This window comes from Misgurnus anguillicaudatus, chromosome 3 (assembly GCF_027580225.2).
Source record: "Misgurnus anguillicaudatus chromosome 3, ASM2758022v2, whole genome shotgun sequence".
Taxonomy (NCBI): domain Eukaryota; kingdom Metazoa; phylum Chordata; class Actinopteri; order Cypriniformes; family Cobitidae; genus Misgurnus; species Misgurnus anguillicaudatus.
Window position 1 is genome coordinate 2,377,929 of NC_073339.2, and position 22,031 is coordinate 2,399,959.

Here is a 22,031-nt window from a genome sequence, read left to right on the forward strand (position 1 = left end):
AATTTTGCAAGTGGTGCTGGATAAGAACTGGCAGCCTAGGGACAGCAACCTTCTCTCATGACACGGAAGGAGAGTGAGGACACAAACGCAGAGTTTGGAAAAAATAAATAACATTTAATGATAACACTGGAAATCAAAACACGAGGAGTAACAGGTAAGCAAACACAGGAACATCCAAACGTGACACAGGAAACAGACAGGGTTGTAATGACAATCTTCCGGCGACAAGTGTGACACAGACAGCAGTATAAATACACAAAGACTAAACAAGGAACAGGTGAGATGAGCAATCAGTCCACGAAAGGTGACGTAATCGGAGACACACACGACACGGACTAGCCGTGACACCTTCAACTCGGTGGCATGACAACACCGGCCCTCGTGGCAAAAAAACAGACCAGACCACCGGAATTCTCCCGGTCTTTCCTATGGAAAGGAAATGTGAGATTGACCTCTAAAGCACTCCGGGTTTGACTTTCACAGATTGAAATGCTATGATGATTTCAGAGTAATATGTTTTATGAATGTGCTTTACTCTGATGGGCTTTTAAGTGACATGCCTGAGTAAACGTCTTCTCACACTGAGAGCATTTGTAAGGTCTTTCCCCTGAATGAGTTCTCTGGTGCTTTGCTAAACTGTAATGTCGACTGAAACTCTTCCCACAAACACTACAGTGATAAGGTTTCTCTCCAGTGTGAATTCTCTGATGAACCCTGAAACGAGATAGATCAGTGAAGCTTTTTCCACATTGAGAGCAGACGTAAGGTTTCTCTCCAGTGTGAATTCTCTCATGGACCTTCAGGATGTCGGATCGAGTAAACGTCTTCTCACACTGAGAGCATTTGTAAGGTTTTTCACCTGTATGAATTCTCTGGTGCTTTACTAAAGTGCTGCGACAATTAAAACTCTTCCCACAAACATTACAGTGATGAGGTTTCTCTCCAGTGTGAACTCTCTTATGACCATCAAGAGAGTGTTTGCTGCTTAAATATTTGCCACATTCACTGCAGTAGAAAGACTTTTCATTATTGTGCATCCTCATGTGAAGTTTCTTCTCTTGTAAGGTAGTAAAGCTGATTTCAGATCTTATGCAGGTGAAGAGTTTCTGTTCTGTGTGTTGTCTCTCTAAATGTCTCTGTGAGCTCAATGTCTCTCCACCGGTGATGCAGGAAAGAGTCGAGGACGTTATTTCTCCATCCAAACATAATTCACTCTTTACATCTGAAAGAAAAACAACAGTATTCAATAACGTTCAGTCTTTTTCTATATTCACACAGAACCACTAAACAGTTGTCAGTCCTGTTATAGCTTCATGTGACAGTTGAAACAAATATATGTGAGAGTTTGTTCATTGGTGTCAATAGAACGTCATTTGAGATCACCACCAGTGCTATGGGCTGGGACTTTAAAATGACAAAATCTAATGATAGGAATGATGTTATACCTCCATTATAACCCCATGTTATTAATGCTCCAAAAAGTTTAATCACCAATAATTATAACTTATAATTCATCAAACTGAAATAAACTCACAAGAATTAAACATTTCAACATTTACTTAAATTACAAAATATGGAGAAAACATACCTGAAGGAATAAAATCATCATTATCATCATCAGTGTGATCTTCCTCTTCTACAGGTTCAGTTTTTACCTCCATCTTGAGTTTGGTCTGCAGGATCTGCTGCTGTTCTCCAGCGTTACAGACAGAATCCAGAGACTCTGTGGAGGTTTGATCAGTAGATTCCTCATCCTGTAAGTCCTGATTACTGTCACACACTGTAGTGTCCTGAGCGTCTGTGTGCTTTGACTCAGTATAACAGAGTAAAGTCAGACTGAGCTCGGAGTCCTGTGTGGAAGATTCACAACAAACACACACAGAGTAAGATTAGAAATGATTTCATGTTGTCTGATTCAGGTAAAGGATGTTAAAGCTGTACAAACCTCTCTCTTCAGTCCTTCATCTCCTCTTAACCTCAGCTTTGTCTCCAGTAACGCCACCTCTTTCTTCAGCTGAGAGATTTCTGTGATGAAATCATCAATATCCAGCATGGACAGATCAGTTCCTACTGATTTACAGCACATCTCATTTCTCATCATTAACACTAAAATACACAGAGACAAGACTCTGTTTACACTCAATAAAACACTCAAGAGAGAAAAACACTGAGGATACACAAACACATCACACGCGAGCTTTCTTTCTTTAGTGGGTTTATCGGCGGACTAAAGAGCTGCAGAGCGCCTCCTGCTGTACTGGAGAGAGAAGACGTTCAACACTTTATTCATCTCTCATTACACAAGAAAGTTGAGAAAGATAAAATAAAAACAAAAATATCAAGCCTTTAAAGTCATAAAGATAGGACATTGTATAGAAAATAATTAAATAATTATTAATTAATGGCAAGGTCGAGATTGATAGAGACGTTTATGACCAGATTAAAAATACACCACAGTAAATTAAATAGCACACATCATATTATATAAAAGCATTCAACTGATCTTTGTGATCATTGTAAGCAGCGATGGACTGGGAGTAAAAACGGGCCTGGATTTTCTTCCCAAAATGCCCACCATCAAAAATCCAAACAGCTGCTAACACAACAAGTTTACAGCATATCATCACATTTTTGGCAAAAAACATATAGAAAAAAATAATTAATTAAATTATAAATAATCATAAATAAAAAACTGTCTTTTTTAACTTAAAAATCTACATAAGAAGAGCAGAACGCAAAAATGCATGACGTTTTGAGCGTCTTCTCTCTCCAGTACAGCAGGAGGCGCTCTGCAGCTCTTTACTCCACCGATAAACCCACTAAAGAAAGAAAGAACGAGCTCGCGTGTGATGTGTTTGTGTATCTTCAGTCTTTTTCTCTCTTGAGTGTTTTATTGATTGTAAACAGAGTCTTGTCTATGTGTATTTTAGTGTCGATTATGGATTTTATGTGCTGTAAATCAGGAACTGATCAGGGCTTACAGGATGAGGAATCTACTGATCAAACCTCCACAGAGTCTCTGGATTCTGTCTGTAACGCTGGAGAACAGCAGCAGATCCTGCAGACCAAACTCAACATGTGTTCAGTCAAACTCATCGACTGCAGGAACCTCATGATGAAGATCAAAACTGAAACTACAGAAATAAAAACTGAACCCACCGAAATAAAAACTGAACCCACCGAAATAAAAACTGAACCTACAGAAATAAAAACTGAACCTACAGAAATAAAAACTGAACCTACAGATGAATTTGAAGACAATCATAATGATGGACATGAATTTATTATTTCAGGTATGTCTCCTCAATCATAGTAAGTTACAGTAGTTTTTACAGTATAACTGTCGTGTGAGTATCTTTTTTATAAAATAGGGTTTTGAAGTCATAAGCTCACTAACCCAAAAAATAAGGACTAAAATCTTAAAAGATTATGACATCTTTTTGAGCAACTTTTTGTGTTTCACCATAATGCATAGTAATTTCGTATTAACGAATTTGTGTTTATTTATTTTATACATTTTTAGAAGACTTGGTTAGACATTGTTTATAACTTGTCAGGAAATGGCAGATATGACTGCTTCTTTAATAAAAAAAAAAATGTGTTGTTCATTGGTGATGTCCAGCACATGTGGCCCTAAGATACAGAATCTCAATTCATCATTTGTGTAAATAAAAGTGAATTTAATTGTTTCATGTTTCTTTCAGATGTGAGGAGTGAATTATGTGTGGATGGAGAAATAACGTCCTCGACTCTTTCCTGCATCACCGGTGAAGAGACATTGAGCTCACAGAGACATTTAGAGAGAAAACACACAGAAGAGAAACTCTTCAGCTGCACCAGATCTGAGATCAGCTTTAATACTTTTCAAGAGAAGATAATTCTTTCAGAAGATCACAGAGAGAAGAAGAAGCAGTTTCACTGTCAGCACTGTAGGAAGGATTTTGACTTTTTATCTCAGCTAAAAGTTCACATGAGGACACACAGTGAAGTAAAGCCTTTCTACTGCACTGAATGTGGCAAATATTTCAGCACCAAACTAAATCTTGATGTTCATAAGAGAATTCACACAGGAGAGAAACCATACGAGTGTCCTCAGTGTGAGATGATATTCAGCCACGGACCTAATTTGAAGGCACATATGCTTTTACACACCAATGAGGGACCGTATCAGTGCAGTGAATGTGGAAAAACCTTTAAGGATTCAGGTTCATTAAAATCGCATCAGAAAATTCACTCGGAGGAAAAACTCTTTCAGTGTTCACAATGTGATCAAAGTTTCAGTCACAAATCTAATCTGATAGTCCATGAGAGGATTCACACTGGAGAGAAACCTCATCACTGCAGTGTTTGTGGAAGGAGTTTTCAGGAACTTGGAACTTTATTGTCACACCAGAAACTTCATACAGTTGAAAGACCTTACAGATGCTCTCAGTGTAAGAAGACGTTTACTTATTCAGCTTCTTTAAATGCCCACGAGAGACTTCACACTGGAGAAGAACCTCATCACTGCTTGATCTGTGGAGAGAGCTTCACTACTCGATATGAAGTCATAGTTCATGAGAGACTTCACGCTGGAGAGAAACCTTATCACTGTAATGTTTGTGGGAAGAGTTTCAGTCGACGTGGCTTTTTAGTGTCACACCAGAGATTTCATACAGGTGAAAGACCTTATAAATGCTCTCAGTGTGAGAAGACGTTTGCTCGATCAAGTGGTCTGAGGACCCATATGAGAATTCACTCTGGAGAGAAACCTCATCACTGCAGCGTTTGTGGAAAGAGTTTTAATCAAAGTGAACATTTAGCGAGACACCTGAGAACTCATACAGGTGAAAAACCTTACAAATGCTCTCAGTGTGGGAAGTCGTTTGCTCATTTATCTACCTTAAAAGCACATCAGAGACTTCACACTGGAGAGAGACCTTATGTCTGCTCCATCTGTGGAAAAGACTTCACTACTTCATCTAAAGTCAGAGCTCATGAGAAAGTTCACACTGTAGAGAAACCTCATCACTGTAATGTCTGTGAGAGGAGTTTCAAGCAACATGACAAATTAGTGAAACACCAGAAAATTCATGCACGTGAAAAATCTTACAAATGTGCTCAGTAAGCTTCCTTAAAGGGGTCATAATGTGAAATCTGACTTTTTCCATGTTTAAGTGCTATAATTCCCCAATGCTTCTTTCAATTTAGAAAATGTGAAAAAGATCAACCCAGTAACTTTGTTTCTGTAATCTGTTCTCTGCAAGCATCTGAAAAATAATGTCATTCAGATTTCCTTGTTTTGTGATGTAGGTAGCGAGTCTTATTACAATAATACCGCCACTTTATCTGCACTATCCAAGTATTGATGAGCTGCTCCCCGCCCACTCCCCAGAGCAACATCTGACAAATACTTGCATGCTCAAAGTCTAGTGTGATCGCGGCTTTAGTTTAGTACTATGTTGATACCTGGCATGCATTGCAGCGTGAAACTTTCTTTTGTTGACCATCACCATTGATTAGTTTCATAATGTCCGTATTTGACTCAGTAGGTTAAACTTTTTTAATGTTTTTTATAGTTCTGAAAATAGTAGATGTCACACAGCTTCTATCTAGCATTGTAATATCACCCAATTTTTATTCATTATAAACCCAGCACACACACAAGAACTAGTGATGGCCAAATAAAGCGTTTCAAAGCATTATTGCATTCAGATACAGTTGTATCAAAATATTTTTTAATCAAAGCTTCATTCAAAGAGAAAATGCACAGCACCATCTGCTAGCAAAAGGAAATATAAAGCAACGAAGCTGACAACCATTAAATCCAATAATGTTACCGTCCTATTTAGGCACCAGGCGGTCAAAGATTTGACACCGTGTTCAAACCCATTCATGTAAATTTCACAGATTCTTATGTATTCACCTTGATAATAAAATATTGAGTCTGAGATGTGTGTGTGAATATTTATATCAATATTTAATATTTATAAAAGGGTGCTGTGTAACTGGATGTACTTGTATAATGTGGCAGGGGGCAACTGGAAAGGGCTTGGACAATTTGGCGGAGGGTATTCATTAAATGTTGTAGTTTTTATTGAGGAACATAATTTCATAATAATTATAATATATGATTTTTTTAATATAATAATATTATTCTTTTATTATAATTTAATATATTTTTTGTGAACAATTTCACCAGCTTTGGAGAATATTCCCTCGCATGGAACAAATGATGCTGGAGTACACAAAATGGTTTAGAAACTTCTCAATGGTTTGTCTTAACTTGTATGAAAAATTAATCTGCCAAGTTTCAAACCAGTCAACGGCATATTGGGCTATCAAAGCATTCATGTCGTTCACTACAGGAGTGAACCAGTGTGTGACTAGTGACACAAGCTCTGAAACAATGGTTTATTGCAGGGAATTTACAAGTTTAAAGCAAGCATCAGAGCATAGATGTGTCAGACATAACTATTATTTAGGTAAACCTACAGCAATTGAAGTACCTAAGCTCCTTAAAGTTTAGTTTTGTTTTACAATGAACATTATGGCGATCAGTGTTTGTTTTTTTTCGGCTCATTTGCATTTAAGAGGGCACACCCAAAAAAATTTTGCAATTAAAGTGGCAATTAAAAAACCTCCCTCGAAGAATGTTAAAAGACACCTGATCTATGGGGTATTTTGAGCTTAAACTTCACATGTGTACTCTGGGGACACCAAACATTTATTTTACATCTTAAAAGTCTTGTGACATGGCCACTTTAAAATTAGATTTTTTTCGGTCCCCTCAACAGCTGCGTATTAACCACACACCATAAAGAAACATCAACTTTCTTGTGTAATGAATGAGAGATGAATGAAGTTTTGAGCGTCTTCTCTCTCCAGTACAGCAGGAGGCGCTCTGCAGCTCTTTAGTCCGCCAATAAACCCACTAAAGAAAGAAAGAAAGAAAGAGCTCGCGTGTGATGTGTTTGTGTATCCTCAGTGTTTTTCTCTCTTGAGTGTTTTAAACAGAGTCTTGTCTCTGTGTATTTTAGTGTTGATGATGGATGTGATGTGCTGTAAATCAGTAGGAACTGATCTGTCCATGCTGGATATTGATGATTTCATCACAGAAATCTCTCAGCTGAAGAAAGAGGTGGCGTTACTGGAGACAAAGCTGAGGTTAAGAGGAGATGAAGGACTGAAGAGAGAGGTTTGTACAGCTTAAACATCCTTTACCTGAATCAGACAACATCAAATCATTTCTAATCTTACTCTGTGTGTGTTTGTTGTGAATCTTCCACACAGGACTCCGAGCTCAGTCTGACTTTACTCTGTTATACTGAGTCAAAGCACACAGACGCTCAGGACACTACAGTGTGTGACAGTAATCAGGACTTACAGGATGATGAATCTACTGATCAAACCTCCACAGAGTCTCTGGATTCTGTCTGTAACGCTGGAGAACAGCAGCAGATCCTGCAGACCAAACTCAACATGTGTTCAGTCAAACCGATCGACTGCAGGAACCTCATGATGAAGATAAATACTGAACCCACAGAAATAAAAACAGAACCTACTGAAATAAAAACTGAATCCACAGCAGATGAATATGAAGACAAACACAATGATGGTCATCATTTTATTCTTTCAGGTATGTCTCTTCAATCATAGTAGGTTTTTATAATATTTAACTGTCATGTGAGTATCTGTTTTATAAAATGGGGTTTTGGAGTCATAAGCTCACTAACCCAAAAAATGAGGTCTAAAATATTTTTGAGCAACAGGTACTTTTTGTGTGTCACCATATAATGCAGTATAGTAATGATGTATGTTTAATTTTATTAACGATTTTGTGTTTATTTATTTTATACATTTTTAGAAGATTTTGTTAGACATTGTTCATGATTTCTCAGGGAATGGCACATTTGACTGCTGCTTTAATTCAATGTTTTGTTGTTCATTGGTGATGTCCACCATATGTGGCCTCAAGATACAGAATCTCAATTCATCATTTGTGTAAATAAAAGTGAAAAGTGAATTTAATTGTTTCATGTTTCTTTCAGATGTTAGGAGTGAATTATGTTTGAATGGAGAAATAACGTCCTCGACTCTTTCCTGCATCACCGGTGGAGAGACATTGAGCTCACAGAGACATTTAAAGAGAAAACACCCAGAACAGAAACTCTTCACCCGCAGCAGATCTAAGATCAGCTTTACTACCTTAAAAGAGAAGAAACTTCATTCACAAGTGCACAGAGAGAAGAAGAAAAAGTTTCACTGTCAGCAATGTGGGAAGAATTTTGTCTTCTTATCTCAGCTAAAAGTTCACATGTGGACACACAAGCCTTTCCACTGCACTGAATGTGGCAAATATTTCAGCACCAAACAAAATCTTGTTGCTCATAAGAGAATTCACACAAGAGAAAAACCATACAAGTGTACTCACTGTGACATGAGATTTATCTGCAAACATAATCTGAAGGCACATGTGCTTTTACACATCAATGAGAGACCGTATCAGTGCAGTCAATGTGAAAAAACCTTTAAGAATTCAGGTTCATTAAAATCCCATCAGAATATTCACTCTGAGAAAAAACTCTTTCAATGTTCACAATGTGATAAATGTTTCTGTTATAAATCTAATCTGATAGTCCATGAGAGGATTCACACTAGAGAAAAACATCATCACTGTAATGTTTGTGGGAAGAGTTTTCATCAACGTGGCACTTTAGTGTCACACCAGAGAATTCATACAGGTGAAAAACCTTACAAATGCTCTCAATGTAATAAGACGTTTGCTCATTCAGCTTCTTTTAAAGCCCATCAGAGAGTTCACCCTGAAGAGAAACCTTATCACTGCTTGATCTGTAGAGAGAGCTTCACTACTCGATCTGAAGTCATAGTTCATGAGAGAGTTCACACTGGAGAGAAACCTTATCACTGTAATGTTTGTGGGAGGAGTTTCAGTCGACGTGGCGGTTTAGTGTCACACCAGAGAACTCATACAGGTGAAAGACCTTACAAATGCTCTCAGTGTGAGAAGACGTTTGCTCAATTAGGTGGTCTGAGGACCCATCAGAGACTTCATACGGGAGAGAAACCTTACCTCTGCAGTGTTTGTGGGAAGACTTTTAATGAAAGTGAAAGTTTAGTGAGACACCAGAGAACTCATACAGGTGAAAAACCTTTCAAATGCTCTCAGTGTGAGAAGTCATTTGCTCATTCAACTTCTTTAAAAGCCCATCAGAGACTTCACACTGGAGAGAGACCTTACGTCTGCTCCATCTGTGGAAAAGGCTTCGTTACTTCATCTCAAGTCAGAGTTCATGAGAAAGTTCATACTGGAGAGAAACCTCATCACTGTAATGTCTGTGGGAAGAGTTTCAGTCGACATGACAATTTAGTGCAACACCAGAAAATTCATGCACGTGAAAAATCTTACAAATGTGCTCAGTCAGCTTCCTTAAAGGGGTCATAGTTTGAAAAAAGACTTTTCCATGTTTAAGTGTTATAATTCCCCAGTGCTTCTTTCAACCTATTAACTTTGTTTCTGTAATCTGTTCTCTGCAAGCATCTGAAAAATAATGTCATTCAGATTTCCTTGTTTTGTGATGTAGGTAGCGAGTCTTATTACAATAATACCGCCACTTATTCTGCACTATCCAACTATTGATGAGCTGCTCCCTGCCCACTCCCCACAGCAACGTCTGACAAATACTTGCATGCTCAAAGTGAAGTGTGACCGCGGTGTATTCACCTTGATAATCAATTTTTTTTGTCTGTGTGTGTCTGTGAATATTTAGCTGTACTCTGCAACTTATTATATGTATTTGGTGGGCTGGACATTTCTGTATTTATAAAAGGGTGTGTTGGTAACTGGATGTACTTGAATAATGTTGCAGAGGGCAACTGGAAAAGGCTTGGACAATTTGTAGGAGGGTATTAAAAAATGTAGCTTTTATTGAGGAATATAATTTTATAATAATTATATATAATATTTTTATATAATAATAATATTATTTTATTATAATTTCTCTGATAGATTTTTATATTTGATTCAACTCAATGAATATAGATTTAATACAAATACTACATTAAAAAATGAACAGTGAACATAAGTTTTCAAGGGTAATTAATAAAAAGAAATTAAGAGCCACAAACCTGTATATTAAACTCTTGTATTTTAGGCACGCTTGGGTACTTTAAACTGGAACCCATCTCTAATTTTCAAATGCATACAATTATGTTAAATACAATACAATTTTGATGCAAGATGAAAAATGTATGCTGAAAAAAGTCAGAACAGTCGAGTGGAGAAGACTAGTAATTAGATTAACGTTAATCTTACGTTCAATGTTTGCGGAAATACATATGGAAAAAAGTTGATTTGTGGCCTTTGAGAATCGATTTTGAATCGACCACGTAAACAACGATTAATCGAGAAATCTATTTTTTTGCCCACCTCTATTCACTACAGGAGTGAACCAGTGTGTGACTAGAGACACAAGCTCTGAAACAATGGTTCATTGCAAGGAATTTACAAGTTTAAAGCAAGCATCAGAGCATAGATGTGTCAGACATAACATTACTAAAACTAACTATTATTTAGGTAAACCTACAGCAATTAAAGTACGAGATCAGTGTTTGCATTTCATTGGCTCATTTGCATTTAAAGGGACACATCAAAAAACATTTTTGCAATTAAAGTGGCAATTAAAAAAATCTCCCTCGAAAAACGTTAAAAGACCCGTGATCTATGGGGTATTTTGAGCTAAAACATCACTCTGGGCACACAGAAGACTTATTTTACACCTTAAAGGGGACATTTCACTTGACATTTCTAAGATTTAAAGTACCAAAGTTAAACGTGGAAACAGAAATATATAAGTTGTGTTTAGGAGCTGAATTAGGTGAATGCTTGTTTAAAGAAATGAGTTTAAGTTTAAAGGGGCCATGTCATGAAAATCAGACTTCAGTTTAAGTGCTATAATTGGTTTCCCAGTGCTTCTATCAACCTAGAAAATGTGAAAAAGACTTAATTTTGGTAAACCATTCTCTTGGACACACCCCAAACTACACAATTTTGCTCACACCTACAAAGTGTCAATTTTAACATGTTATAATAAATTATCTTAATAGTATTTTGAGCTAAAACATTACATATGAACTCTGGGGACACCAGAAAATGTATATTTTACATCTTAAAAGTCTCGTGACATAATCCCTTTAAATTTATATTTTTTCCATCCACTCAACGGCTGCGTATTAACCACACACTATGAAGAAACATCAAGTTTCTTGTGTAATGACTGACAAATGAATGAAGTGAGCTTCTTCTCTCTCCAGTACAGCAGGAGGCGCTCTGCAGCTCTTTAGTCCGCCAATAAACCCACTAAAGAAAGAGCTCGCGAGTGATGTGTTTGTGTATCTTCAGTGTTTTTCTCTCTTGAATGTTTTATTGAGTGTAAACAGAGTCTTGTCTCTGTGTATTTTAGTGTTAATGATGAGAGATGAGATGTGCTGTAAATCAGTAGGAACTGATCTGTCCATGCTGGATATTGATGATTTCATCACAGAAATCTCTCAGCTGAAGAAAGAGGTGGCGTTACTGGAGACAAAGCTGAGGTTAAGAGGAGATGAAGGACTGAAGAGAGAGGTTTGTACAGCTTAAACATCCTTTACCTGAATCAGACAACATCAAATCATTTCTAATCTTACTCTGTGTGTGTTTGTTGTGAATCTTCCACACAGGACTCCGAGCTCAGTCTGACTTTACTCTGTTATACTGAGTCAAAGCACACAGACGCTCAGGACACTACAGTGTGTGACAGTAATCAGGACTTACAGGATGATGAATCTACTGATCAAACCTCCACAGAGTCTCTGGATTCTGTCTGTAACGCTGGAGAACAGCAGCAGATCCTGCAGACCAAACTCAACATGTGTTCAGTTAAACTCATAGACTGCACGAACATGATGAATATCAAAACTGAACCCACAGCAGATGAATATGAAGACAATCATAATGATGGTCATGATTTAATTCTTTCAGGTATGTCTCCTCAATCATTGCAGATTTTTGTACAATATTTAACTGTCATGTGAGTATCTGTTTTATAAAATGGTGTTCTGAGTCACAAGCTCACTAACCAAAAGCCAAAAAAGGAGATTATGACATCTTTTTTAAGCAACAGGTTCTTTTTGTGTGTCACCATATCATTTTTGTATTTATTTGATACTTTCCTAGAAGATTAGATTAGACATTGTTCATGATTTGTCAGGGAATGGCACATTTGTCTGCTTCTTTCATTAAATGTTTTGTTTTTCACTGGTGATGTTCACCATATATGGCCTATATAACATGTGAAAAATCTGGTAAAATCATTACTTCATAGTATCCTGACTGAGCTTGACCAATAATTTTTCTTATGGTTTTATAAGCCAAATTTTTATAATTAAATGAATCGGTTAAATGGAAGTTGTAACTTTTTTTAAAGTTACTACCATGAAATGGCACAGCGTAGTATAAATTACCCATTTTTTGATCACTAGTTATGTTCATCTTTATTCTAATCAAAAATTAACAAAAAATGATACAGACTTATGTCTCTGGGTAAATATACAATTCATGTTTCATGTTTCTTTCAGATGTGAAGAGTGAATTATGTTTGGATGAAGAAATAACGTCCTCGACTCTTTCCTGCATCACCGGTGGAGAGACATTGAGCTCACAGAGACATTTAGAGAGACAACACACAGAACAGAAACTCTTCACATGCACCAGATCTGAGATCAGCTTTACTACCTTACAAGAGAATAGACGTCATTATTCGAAAGCGCACAGAGAGAAGAAGAAGTTTGATTGTGAGCAGTGTGGGAAGGATTTTTTCTTATCTCAGCTAAAGGTTCATATGAGGACACACAGTGGTGAAAAATCTTTCTACTGCACTGAATGTGGCTATTCCTTCAGCACCAAAGGAACTCTTGATGTTCATCAGAGAATTCACACAGGAGAAAAACCATACGAGTGTCCTCACTGTGAGAAGAGATTCAGCCACAAACCTTATCTGAAAAAACATGTGCTTTTACACACCACTAAGAGACCGTATCAGTGCAGTGAATGTGACAAAGCCTTTAGGGATTCAGATTCATTAAAATTGCACCAGAATATTCACTCTGGAGAGAAACGCTATCAATGTTCACACTGTAATAAAAGTTTTGGTCACAAATCTTATCTGAAACGCCACAAGAGAATTCACACTGGAGAGAAACCTTACTTCTGCTCTCACTGTGGAAAGTGCTTCTCTGATCCAAGTACTTTTAAAGTCCATCAGAGAGTTCACACTGGAGAGAAACCTCATCACTGTAGTGTTTGTAAGAAGAGTTTTAATCAACGTCACCATTTAGTGGCACACCAGAGAATTCATACAGGTGAAAAACCTTTCAAATGCTCTCAGTGTGAGAAGACGTTTACTCGATTAGATGGCCTGAGGACCCATCAGAGAGTTCACACAGGAGATAAACCTCATCACTGTAGTGTTTGTAAGAAGAGTTTTAATCAACATCACCATTTAGTGAATCATCTGAGAACTCATACAGGTGAAAAACCTTTCAAATGCTTTCAGTGTGAGAAGTCATTTGCTCATTTAACTTCCTTAAAAGCCCACCAGAGATTTCACACTGGAGAGAAACCTTACGTCTGCTCGATCTGTGGAAAGAGCTTCACTACTTCATCTCAAGTTACAGTACATAAGAGAGTTCACACTGGAGAGAAACCTCATCACTGTAATGTTTGTGGGAAGAGTTTTAATCAACATTACACTTTAGTGTCACACCAGAGAACTCATACAGGTGAAAAATCTTACAAATGTGCTCAGTCAGCTTTCTTAAAGGGGTCATAGCATGAAAATGTGACTTGTTGTTGTTTGATGTTTTAGTGTTATAATTGGGTCCCTTTGCTTTTTCAGCCTAGAAAATGCAAAACAGAACAATGCGGTTATTAAAGAACAACACTGGTATTTAGTCACACTAGACTTTATGTCACTGCATCATTAATACTGCTAAAAAATATGAAAACTACATTCCTGGAGCTTTTCAATAATATATAGTTAGTAGGGCTGTCAAAATAAACGCGTTTATAACGCGTTAACGCAAATTCATTTTAACGGCACTAATTTTATGAACGCGCGATTAACGCAACACGCAATTTCTGTTTGACCCACAGCTGGATGAATTGAGATGCAGCAAGTGACCAGCGCTGTCTAGATGAGTCTGAGCTTTTCATAAAAATAAGAACATTAACCTCTCGTCTAGCGAATCCAATGTGAATACTTGTGAATACTTATTAATCAGACACTAATCATTATTTATCATCCCAAATATTGAAGTAATTGCAGTAAATTCTTCAGTCTTAAGAAATAAGCTTGTTTCTCAATGTTAAAATCACCAGTGAAACAATTACTTCCTGCCACATAAATATAATTGTGCTTTCTGTGAGAAAGCACTATTTATAATGTTTTTATTACACTTCCCAAACAACCAGTCCTTGGAGAAAGGTTGGACTAAAGATGGTATGACCTATGGCCTTTACAGGTCATTCTGTGCCTAAACTCAGCCTTATAGCCGTCATACTATCACTCAAACTGGATGTCCATGTGTGGAAGTTCTACATTTATCTATAGCAGTGGTTCCCAATTCCAGTCCTCAGGCCCTCCTCCCAGAATGTTTTATATGTCTCTTTATATAAAACATGGCTGGTCTGCGCAGCTCCATATGTAGTCTATGTAACGTTATTGTAACGTTGTTTTGTGCATGCGATGCAGTTCAGGACCACAAACCGTTCACACAGCTGTCTGATTTTAGCCACGCAATGGGAACAGTAAAACAAAAAATTGGATCTGAGCATCAGACTCATTTTGGATATAAAGTTTATTGTTAAACACACCTGTCTATATTACATATCTTCACATCATTTTAAAACACTCTGGGGTCCAAAAATCCCGCGCTGCGGTTTGACGTATTTTCTTGTCATCAAAGCAGAATCCACTTAAAATACTCCTCCATTAATAGTTATACACGTACGTGTTATACATAATTTGAAAGACCCTGTAAAGGGTCTTCTTTAATTTGTTTATATTCACAATAACAACAAATCTTTGTTTTTTTGTTAAATAAAGAAAATAAAGAGGGTGCGCATTCAGACATCTCTGTCTCCGCCAGCTGTCGTTACAAAAATCAATTGAAACTCCGCGAATACTCGTCACACAAACATGATATACATATCCAAAGAAAGCCTGAAATGCCTACTTTTAAACAAGCTAATTATAATATTGCCCGTTTGTATAATCTCTATTGAAGTAAAGAGAGTACAGTTTTTCCTGGCTGACCTCATTATCTGTAATGAGGTCATGCCCACAGGTGGTACCCTCTATTTACTTGGAAATGACTAGGCGAACAGTTCAAACAGTGACAAACAAAGCATAAAGTTTTATCAGATTTAAAGACTTTACTGCGTGTTTGGATAATAAACTTTATACACCCTTCTAAAAAATCCAGCTAAGATCAGCATAAGCTGGTGAGCTGGTTTTAGCTGGTATTGTTGGTGTAGCAAGCTGCTCTAGCTGTGTTTTCGTCATTTTTTTATGCTGGTCTAGCTGCGTTTTGGTCACTTTTTAAGCTGGTCTAGGTGGACTTAGCTTATCAGGCTGGAAGACCAGCTGACCCACCAGCTTTGCCAGGCTGCGAGAACCAGCTTAGACCAGCTACTCCCACCTTAAACCAGCTTCCAGTGTATGCTGGTCTTTGCTGGATGTTAAAACAGAAGCTATAAACAATCAATCTGGGCATCAAAAAATAGCTTTTTATATAACTTAGCACTGCAGATGTTTATCTCAAGTTCTGAATGTAGTTTATGTACATTATAGTTTATCTAAATTTAGTGCTATCAGTGATATTTACCCATCAGTTATGTATGTAAGCTTATGTGGTAGTTAGTTCTGTGGACAATATATGCCAACAGCTGCAACTTTCTTACAGGTCTGTATCACTCTCCTCAGTACAAAACAATGAAGTGGAAAAACATATTCGCACTTTTTGGACTTAAGTTATATGGTAACATAAACCTCATGAAGTTTATGTAACGGCTCATAGCAAAGCTCTGTTGTGTATCACTCAAAGTTCCAGTTTCTTAGCATTGCTTGGATAAAGGCTTTGGAATTGCCAGTCATGTGATGTTCACTTGTATCTTCAGAAACTGTTTTCCAAACTGACAGAAAGTTGTCTGCTAAAATGTATGTGTACTACAAAATGTACATTTGACACTTATTATTTAGATTTGATTGTACACTTTTTTGTTATTAAACTACAAGCAAAATAATTCTGTTTAAGTCTCCTTTAATTTTTTTTTCTTGCACAACTCATTGAGGCATTAAGGGGTGGGGTCTTTATCTCCAGGTGTGAATCACATCAATATTCATGACGTTGACCCTCCCTTGCATATTGCCTTTACACAACAAAAAGTGTCTTACAAAAGTTAAATCAATATATCATTTCATGTGAACAAGTGGGTAAAATGGTTTTTTACATCTTTTTGTAGCAAATTCCCAACTCTTGCATGGCGATTTCCTGGACAGGGATTAGACTAGTCCTAGACTAAAACATTTTTAAGAACTGTCCAAACTGAAAACAATCTGCACCGACATATCTTACAATACATCAGTGCCTTTTGTTTTGCCTCAAAATACACATGAGTACTGTTTTAAGTAAGGCATGTTTGTTAAAACTAGTTATATTTCCTAATTAAACTACGGCTTAGTCCTGGTTTAAGATAATCCCTGTCTGGGAAAACCACCCCTACAAGATTCAGTACTTTTTTTGTTGTTGAAGAAATGTTTACTGTGTGGTTTTTTAACCTTATTTCAGCCTTTATTTTAAAGCTATCAAGCAAAAAACCAAGGGTCAAGAGTCCAACTAAAACAAACACCGATCACCATAATGTTGACTTTAACTGAAACAAATCATCAACATCTAAACCTAATAACTGAATTGTGTTTTCTACAGCAATATTTTTACTGAACATTCAGAAATAATGTTTTATACCAGTTTTAAAATAATAAAATGCAATGTTTCTCTATCATTTACAAAACAAGCAAACAAGTCAATATAATAAACTGTTGTTGTTTTAAACATTGAGTGAACATTAAAACATGACATTGTCATAATGTTTGAAAATGGTAGAATGTAAAATTCCTCTAACGTTCAGACAACACAAAAACGTCTTTAGAATGTCAAGAAAACTGGACACTTTTTATGTTGGCATTTTTGGGAACGTTTGTAACTTTCAAGGAACGTTTTAGAACTTTTTTCTGTTTGTTGGGTTGTTCTTCGGTATGTTTCCTCTGATGAGCATGGAAATGTCCAGAATATGCGAATTTCTGTCCACAGATCGAGCAGACATAAGGTTTCTCTCCAGTGTGAACTCTCTGATGGGTCTTCAGGCCATCTGATCGAGCAAACGTCTTCTCACACTGAGAGCATTTGTAAGGTTTTTCACCTGTATGAATTCTCTGGTGTTTCACTAAAATTTGAGGTTGATTAAAACTCTTCCCACAAACATTACAGTGATGAGGTTTCTCTCCAGTGTGAACTCTCTTATGAAGTCTGAAATTAGATGGACTTGAGAAGCTCTTTCCACAGATCGAGCAGACGTAAGGTTTCTCTCCAGTGTGAATTCTCTCATGGACTCTTAGGGTCTTTGAAAGAGCAAATGTCTGCTCACAATGAGAGCATTTGTAAGGTTTTTCACCTGTATGAGTTCTCTGGTGATTCACCAAACTGTCATGTCGACTGAAACTCTTTCCACAAACACTACAGTGATGAGGTTTTTCTCCAGTAGGAACTTTCTGATGAACTTTCACATGAGATGGATCAGGGAAGCTCTTTCTACAGATTGAGCAGAAGTAAGGTTTTTCTCCTGTGTGATCTCTCTCATGGGTTTTTAAGTGACCTAACTCAGTAAACGTCATCTCACACTGAGAACATTTGTAAGGGTTTTCACCTGTATGAATTCTCGTGTGTTTCACAAAATTGTCATGTCGAGTGAAACTCTTCCCACAGAGATTACAGTAATGAGGTTTCTCTCCAGTGTGAATTCTCGCATGAACAATAATAGCACTCAGAGCAGTGAAGCTCTTTTTACAGATCGAGCAGAAGTAAGGTTTCTCTCCGGTGTGAATTCTTTCATGGACATTCAGATTAGATTTTAGACTGAAACGTTTGTCACAGTGTGAACATCGATAGCGTTTCTCTTCAGAGTGTGTTTTTTTGTGTGACTTTAGACAACCTGAATCCCTAAAGGCTTTGTCACATTGACTGCACTTATATGGTCTCTCGTTGGTGTGTATACGCACATGACTCTTCAAACAGCTGTTTTCTGAGAATCTCATCTCACAGTGAGGACACTTGTATGGTTTCTCTCCTGTGTGAATTCTCTTATGACCATCAAGACTTCGTTTGGTGGTGAAGTAATTGCCACATTCAGTGCAGTGGAAAGGCTTTTCACCACTGTGTGTCCTCATGTGAGCCTTTAGATTAGAGGAAGAGCCACACACCTTCCCACAGTGCTGACAGTGAAACTGCTTCTTCTGCTGCTGCTGCTTCTTCTTCTCTGTGTCCTCTTCTGAATTAAGTTTCTTCTCTTGTAAGGTAGTAAAGTTGATCTCAGATCTGGTGCAGGTGAAGAGTTTCTGTTCTGTGTGTTTTCTCTCTGAATGTCTCTGTGAGCTCAATGTCTCTTCATTGGCAATGCAGGAAGTCGGGGACGCCATTTCTTCATCCACACATAATTCACTCTTTACATCTGAAAGAAACATGAAACAATTAAATTCACTTTTCACTTTTATTTACACAAAGAAGAATATTTTTCTATATTCACACAGAGACAGGAGAAGAAAGGATACAGCTTTTAGTCCTGTTATTATAGCTGGGTCATTGCACATCAGATAAATAAATTTTTAAAAAATATTTTATATAGAATAAAGGCAAACTAGTGATAAATAACAAAACCTTTACAATCAGGTTGTTTTTGTTAACAATTAGTTAATGCATTAGCTATTACGAACTAACAATGAACATATACTTCTACAGCATTTCATTTTAATTTCAACCTTTACTTACTCATTTATAAAATCATGCGTTGTAGCCGTTTACATTAATTAATGTACAGTGAACTAACATGAATAACTTTATTAACATTAACTAACAGTAACAAGAATTAGTCATGTTGATAAACTATATTGTTCATTGTTTTTCATGTTAGTTGATGGATCTACTAATGTTTGTAATACAACCGTATTGTAAAGCTTTTTGTTATATATATGGTCAGAATGACTTTTTGTGTCTTATTAAAGCCTACACGCCTGTTAAGTTAATGTAGCCTATTCATCCTCCCAGGAATGTTCTGTATGCTTTTGTGTTAGCTGAATAACCGTTAATGTTACATTAAAATGGACATTAGGGGTGTAACGATTAACCGTGCAAATGCGCGTTTTCTCAATGAATGAATTTGAATGAATTACGGTAGTGATGCACCGATGTATCGGCCGCCGATATTTATCGGCCGATTTTTGATGGGTTTGAAACCATCGGCATATCGGCAATAGCACGAGAAAGGCCGATACCGATTGTTTATTAATTAACTGCATAAAGAAATCCATTATATGTAAAAAATTAGTTAATGTTATTAATAAAATAAATGCTGAATAGCAAAAACCACCTTTGAAGGTTGTTATGCTGTCTTATTATATTTGTTTTAGCTTAATTTGTGCCTCTCTTATTATGTTGGTCAGTTGAATGTTAATTAGATCCAATCCATGTTTAGTAAAAAATAATTTGATGCAGAAATAAGCTAGCTAATAGACCAACTGTATAGTATTGTATACATGTGTTTAATATCGGCATCGGCCATAAGTTGTCTGTTTAAATCGGTATCGGCCCAAAAAAATCCTATCGGTGCATCCCTAAATTACGGTGAAATCCAGGCACATCCGAACTCCAGGGGGCGCTTCCGTGCAGAAACTCCCTTTGTGCCACAGAAGAAGTAATTCCAGGAAAATGTCTACAGGAATATTTATATAACTGTTCTTTAAATTGTTTCAGGTATTTTCATGATAATAAAGAATATTTTAAATTATTTGGTTTAACGAGTGTTGCTTTTTTAAATGCACGTTATAAACGACTCAAACTCGTTATGATTTTAGATTGATAAGGACTTCCTACTGACCAAACGTGTTAGTATACGTACAAGCTGTGCATTAAACAAAGAATCGCAGCCTTGCGATTCAGAATCGATTTCAGACAGGCATTTTTAATGGGACACACGGTTGAATCGTTACATCCCAAATGGACATCTATTTAGCCAGTGTTCTGTGTGCTATTGTTTGAATAACTTGCCTGTCCAGATTAAATGTCTCTTCTTGGGCTTGGATTTTGTGAAATCATTTTCTAAATAAATGTGACTTATAGTCCAGTGCGACTTATATATGTTTTTCCTCTTCATGACACATTTTTTGACTGATAATAATTATACTCCAGAGCGATTTATAGTTGGAAAATATGGTACTCAAATGACTGTTAATCGACTAATCAGATAAAACAAATGTTTACTTAGCTAGATTTTCCACTTATTATATTATAGCTATAAGGCACTAAGTTAGCGTATTCAGTTGTAAAAGTGTACTTTTAAAAGTTTAAAAGCCACACACTACTACACAGTTTATAATCTATAAGTGGATAACTATGTTTTATGGCGAAGAGCACTGAATTTGCAGCACTGATGATGTTACTGCGCGCAGAGGTCGAAGTGCTGAAAACTAAGTGCTCTTCCACCATACAATATAGTTCTCATTTTTTATCTGCTTAGAAAATGGCCACGTTTTATTTTCTGGCACCACACTTATTTACTACTCATGAAATAGTCTTTAAATAGGGAAAACATGGAAGAGTTTGGTGACTTCTAAATTCATCCCTGTTTGGATCCTAAGGAATGAATGGGGCTAGGCTAAATGCTAACACATTCACAACGCGCTGTGCAAAGATGAAGTGCACGCATTGAAAAAAAATAGGTTTGTATTAATTTGTCTAAGTTGAGGTAAGAACATAGCAAAATAATGAAAAAACTGCGGTGTTTTCCTTTAACAATTTGGGCCCGCAAAAGTTACTGGATTAAAAATTTTACAAATACAAAATAAATAACGGACGAGACATGCCTGACGGAATAAACTCATGAACATTATGATTGTCTTCATATTCATCTGGTGTGGGTTTTGTTTTAATCTCCATCGTGAGGTTCTTGCAGTCGATGAGTTTGACTGAACACATGTTGAGTTTGGTCTGCAGGATCTGCTGCTGTTCTCCAGCGTTACAGACAGAATCCAGAGACTCTGTGGAGGTTTGATCAGTAGATTCATCATCCTGTAAGTCCTGATTACTGTCACACACTGTAGTGTCCTGAGCGTCTGTGTGCTTTGACTCAGTATAACAGAGTAAAGTCAGACTGAGCTCGGAGTCCTGTGTGGAAGATTCACAACAAACACACACAGAGTAAGATTAGAAATGATTTGATGTTGTCTGATTCAGGTAAAGGATGTTTAAGCTGTACAAACCTCTCTCTTCAGTCCTTCATCTCCTCTTAACCTCAGCTTTGTCTCCAGTAACGCCACCTCTTTCTTCAGCTGAGAGATTTCTGTCATGAAATCATCAATATCCAGCATGGACAGATCAGTTCCTACTGATTTACAGCACATCACATCCATCATCATCAACACTAAAATACACAGAGACAAGACTCTGTTTAAAACACTCAATAAAACACTCAAGAGAGAAAACACTGAGCATACACAAACACATCACACGCGAGCTCTTTCTTTCTTTAGTGACTTTATCGGCGGACTAAATAGCTGCAGAGCGCCTCCTGCTGTACTGGAGAGAGAAGACACTCAACACTTCATTCATCCCATTCATTTCACAAGAAGGTTGATGTTTCTTCATGATGTCCTAGTTAAAGGCTG

General features: G+C 37.0%; 3 protein-coding genes across 5 annotated transcripts; 2 read left to right on the plus strand and 1 right to left on the minus strand.

Moving 5' to 3' along the window:
* Positions 1 to 93: 93 nt before the first annotated feature.
* LOC129445369 (uncharacterized) lies at positions 94 to 21,846 on the minus strand. The gene is made up of 6 exons (XM_073860012.1): positions 21,627 to 21,846; positions 21,231 to 21,531; positions 17,259 to 18,823; positions 1,946 to 2,209; positions 1,589 to 1,850; positions 94 to 1,222 (listed from the first exon to the last, which is right to left on the minus strand). The coding sequence occupies exons 1-6, from the start codon at positions 21,780 to 21,782 to the stop codon at positions 519 to 521; spliced, it is 3,252 nt and encodes a 1,083-aa protein (XP_073716113.1). The 5' UTR covers positions 21,783 to 21,846; the 3' UTR covers positions 94 to 518.
* LOC141363558 (uncharacterized) lies at positions 2,861 to 5,153 on the plus strand. Its single transcript, XM_073866413.1, has 2 exons — positions 2,861 to 3,293; positions 3,705 to 5,153. The coding sequence occupies exons 1-2, from the start codon at positions 2,918 to 2,920 to the stop codon at positions 5,105 to 5,107; spliced, it is 1,779 nt and encodes a 592-aa protein (XP_073722514.1). The 5' UTR covers positions 2,861 to 2,917; the 3' UTR covers positions 5,108 to 5,153.
* LOC129445327 (uncharacterized) lies at positions 6,863 to 17,236 on the plus strand. 3 transcript variants are annotated; one of them, XM_073866400.1, is made up of 4 exons: positions 11,353 to 11,623; positions 11,719 to 12,019; positions 12,616 to 13,818; positions 16,003 to 17,236. In XM_073866400.1, exons 1-4 carry the CDS (start codon positions 11,468 to 11,470, stop codon positions 16,104 to 16,106), a joined length of 1,764 nt encoding a protein of 587 aa, XP_073722501.1. In that variant the 5' UTR covers positions 11,353 to 11,467; the 3' UTR covers positions 16,107 to 17,236. The 3 variants fall into 3 exon arrangements, with proteins under 3 accessions (XP_073722502.1, XP_073722500.1, XP_073722501.1); XM_073866401.1 differs by lacking the exons at positions 11,353 to 11,623; positions 11,719 to 12,019; positions 16,003 to 17,236 and adding exons at positions 6,863 to 7,177; positions 7,273 to 7,618 and having other exon boundaries at positions 12,616 to 14,000; XM_073866399.1 differs by lacking the exons at positions 11,353 to 11,623; positions 11,719 to 12,019; positions 12,616 to 13,818; positions 16,003 to 17,236 and adding exons at positions 6,878 to 7,177; positions 7,273 to 7,618; positions 8,031 to 9,843.
* Positions 21,847 to 22,031: the final 185 nt, after the last annotated feature.

What these genes read in the sequence shown, in the direction of transcription:
- LOC141363558 (XM_073866413.1), top strand. Translation starts at nt 2,918, where the DNA reads ATGTGTATTTTAGTGTCGATTATGGATTTTATGTGCTGTAAATCAGGA. An exon ending in ACATGAATTTATTATTTCAG is followed by an intron (nt 3,294 to 3,704) that starts GTATGTCTCCTC and finishes TGTTTCTTTCAG; the next exon opens with ATGTGAGGAGTGAATTATGT.
- LOC129445327 (XM_073866399.1), top strand. Translation starts at nt 7,025, where the DNA reads ATGATGGATGTGATGTGCTGTAAATCAGTAGGAACTGATCTGTCCATG. An exon ending in ATGAAGGACTGAAGAGAGAG is followed by an intron (nt 7,178 to 7,272) that starts GTTTGTACAGCT and finishes TCTTCCACACAG; the next exon opens with GACTCCGAGCTCAGTCTGAC. An exon ending in TCATCATTTTATTCTTTCAG is followed by an intron (nt 7,619 to 8,030) that starts GTATGTCTCTTC and finishes TGTTTCTTTCAG; the next exon opens with ATGTTAGGAGTGAATTATGT.
- LOC129445369 (XM_073860012.1), bottom strand. Translation starts at nt 21,782, where the DNA reads ATGATGATGGATGTGATGTGCTGTAAATCAGTAGGAACTGATCTGTCC. An exon ending in TCATGAGTTTATTCCGTCAG is followed by an intron (nt 18,824 to 21,230) that starts GCATGTCTCGTC and finishes TGTTTCTTTCAG; the next exon opens with ATGTAAAGAGTGAATTATGT. An exon ending in TGATGATTTTATTCCTTCAG is followed by an intron (nt 1,223 to 1,588) that starts GTATGTTTTCTC and finishes TTTTTCTTTCAG; the next exon opens with ATGTAAAGAGTGAATTATGT.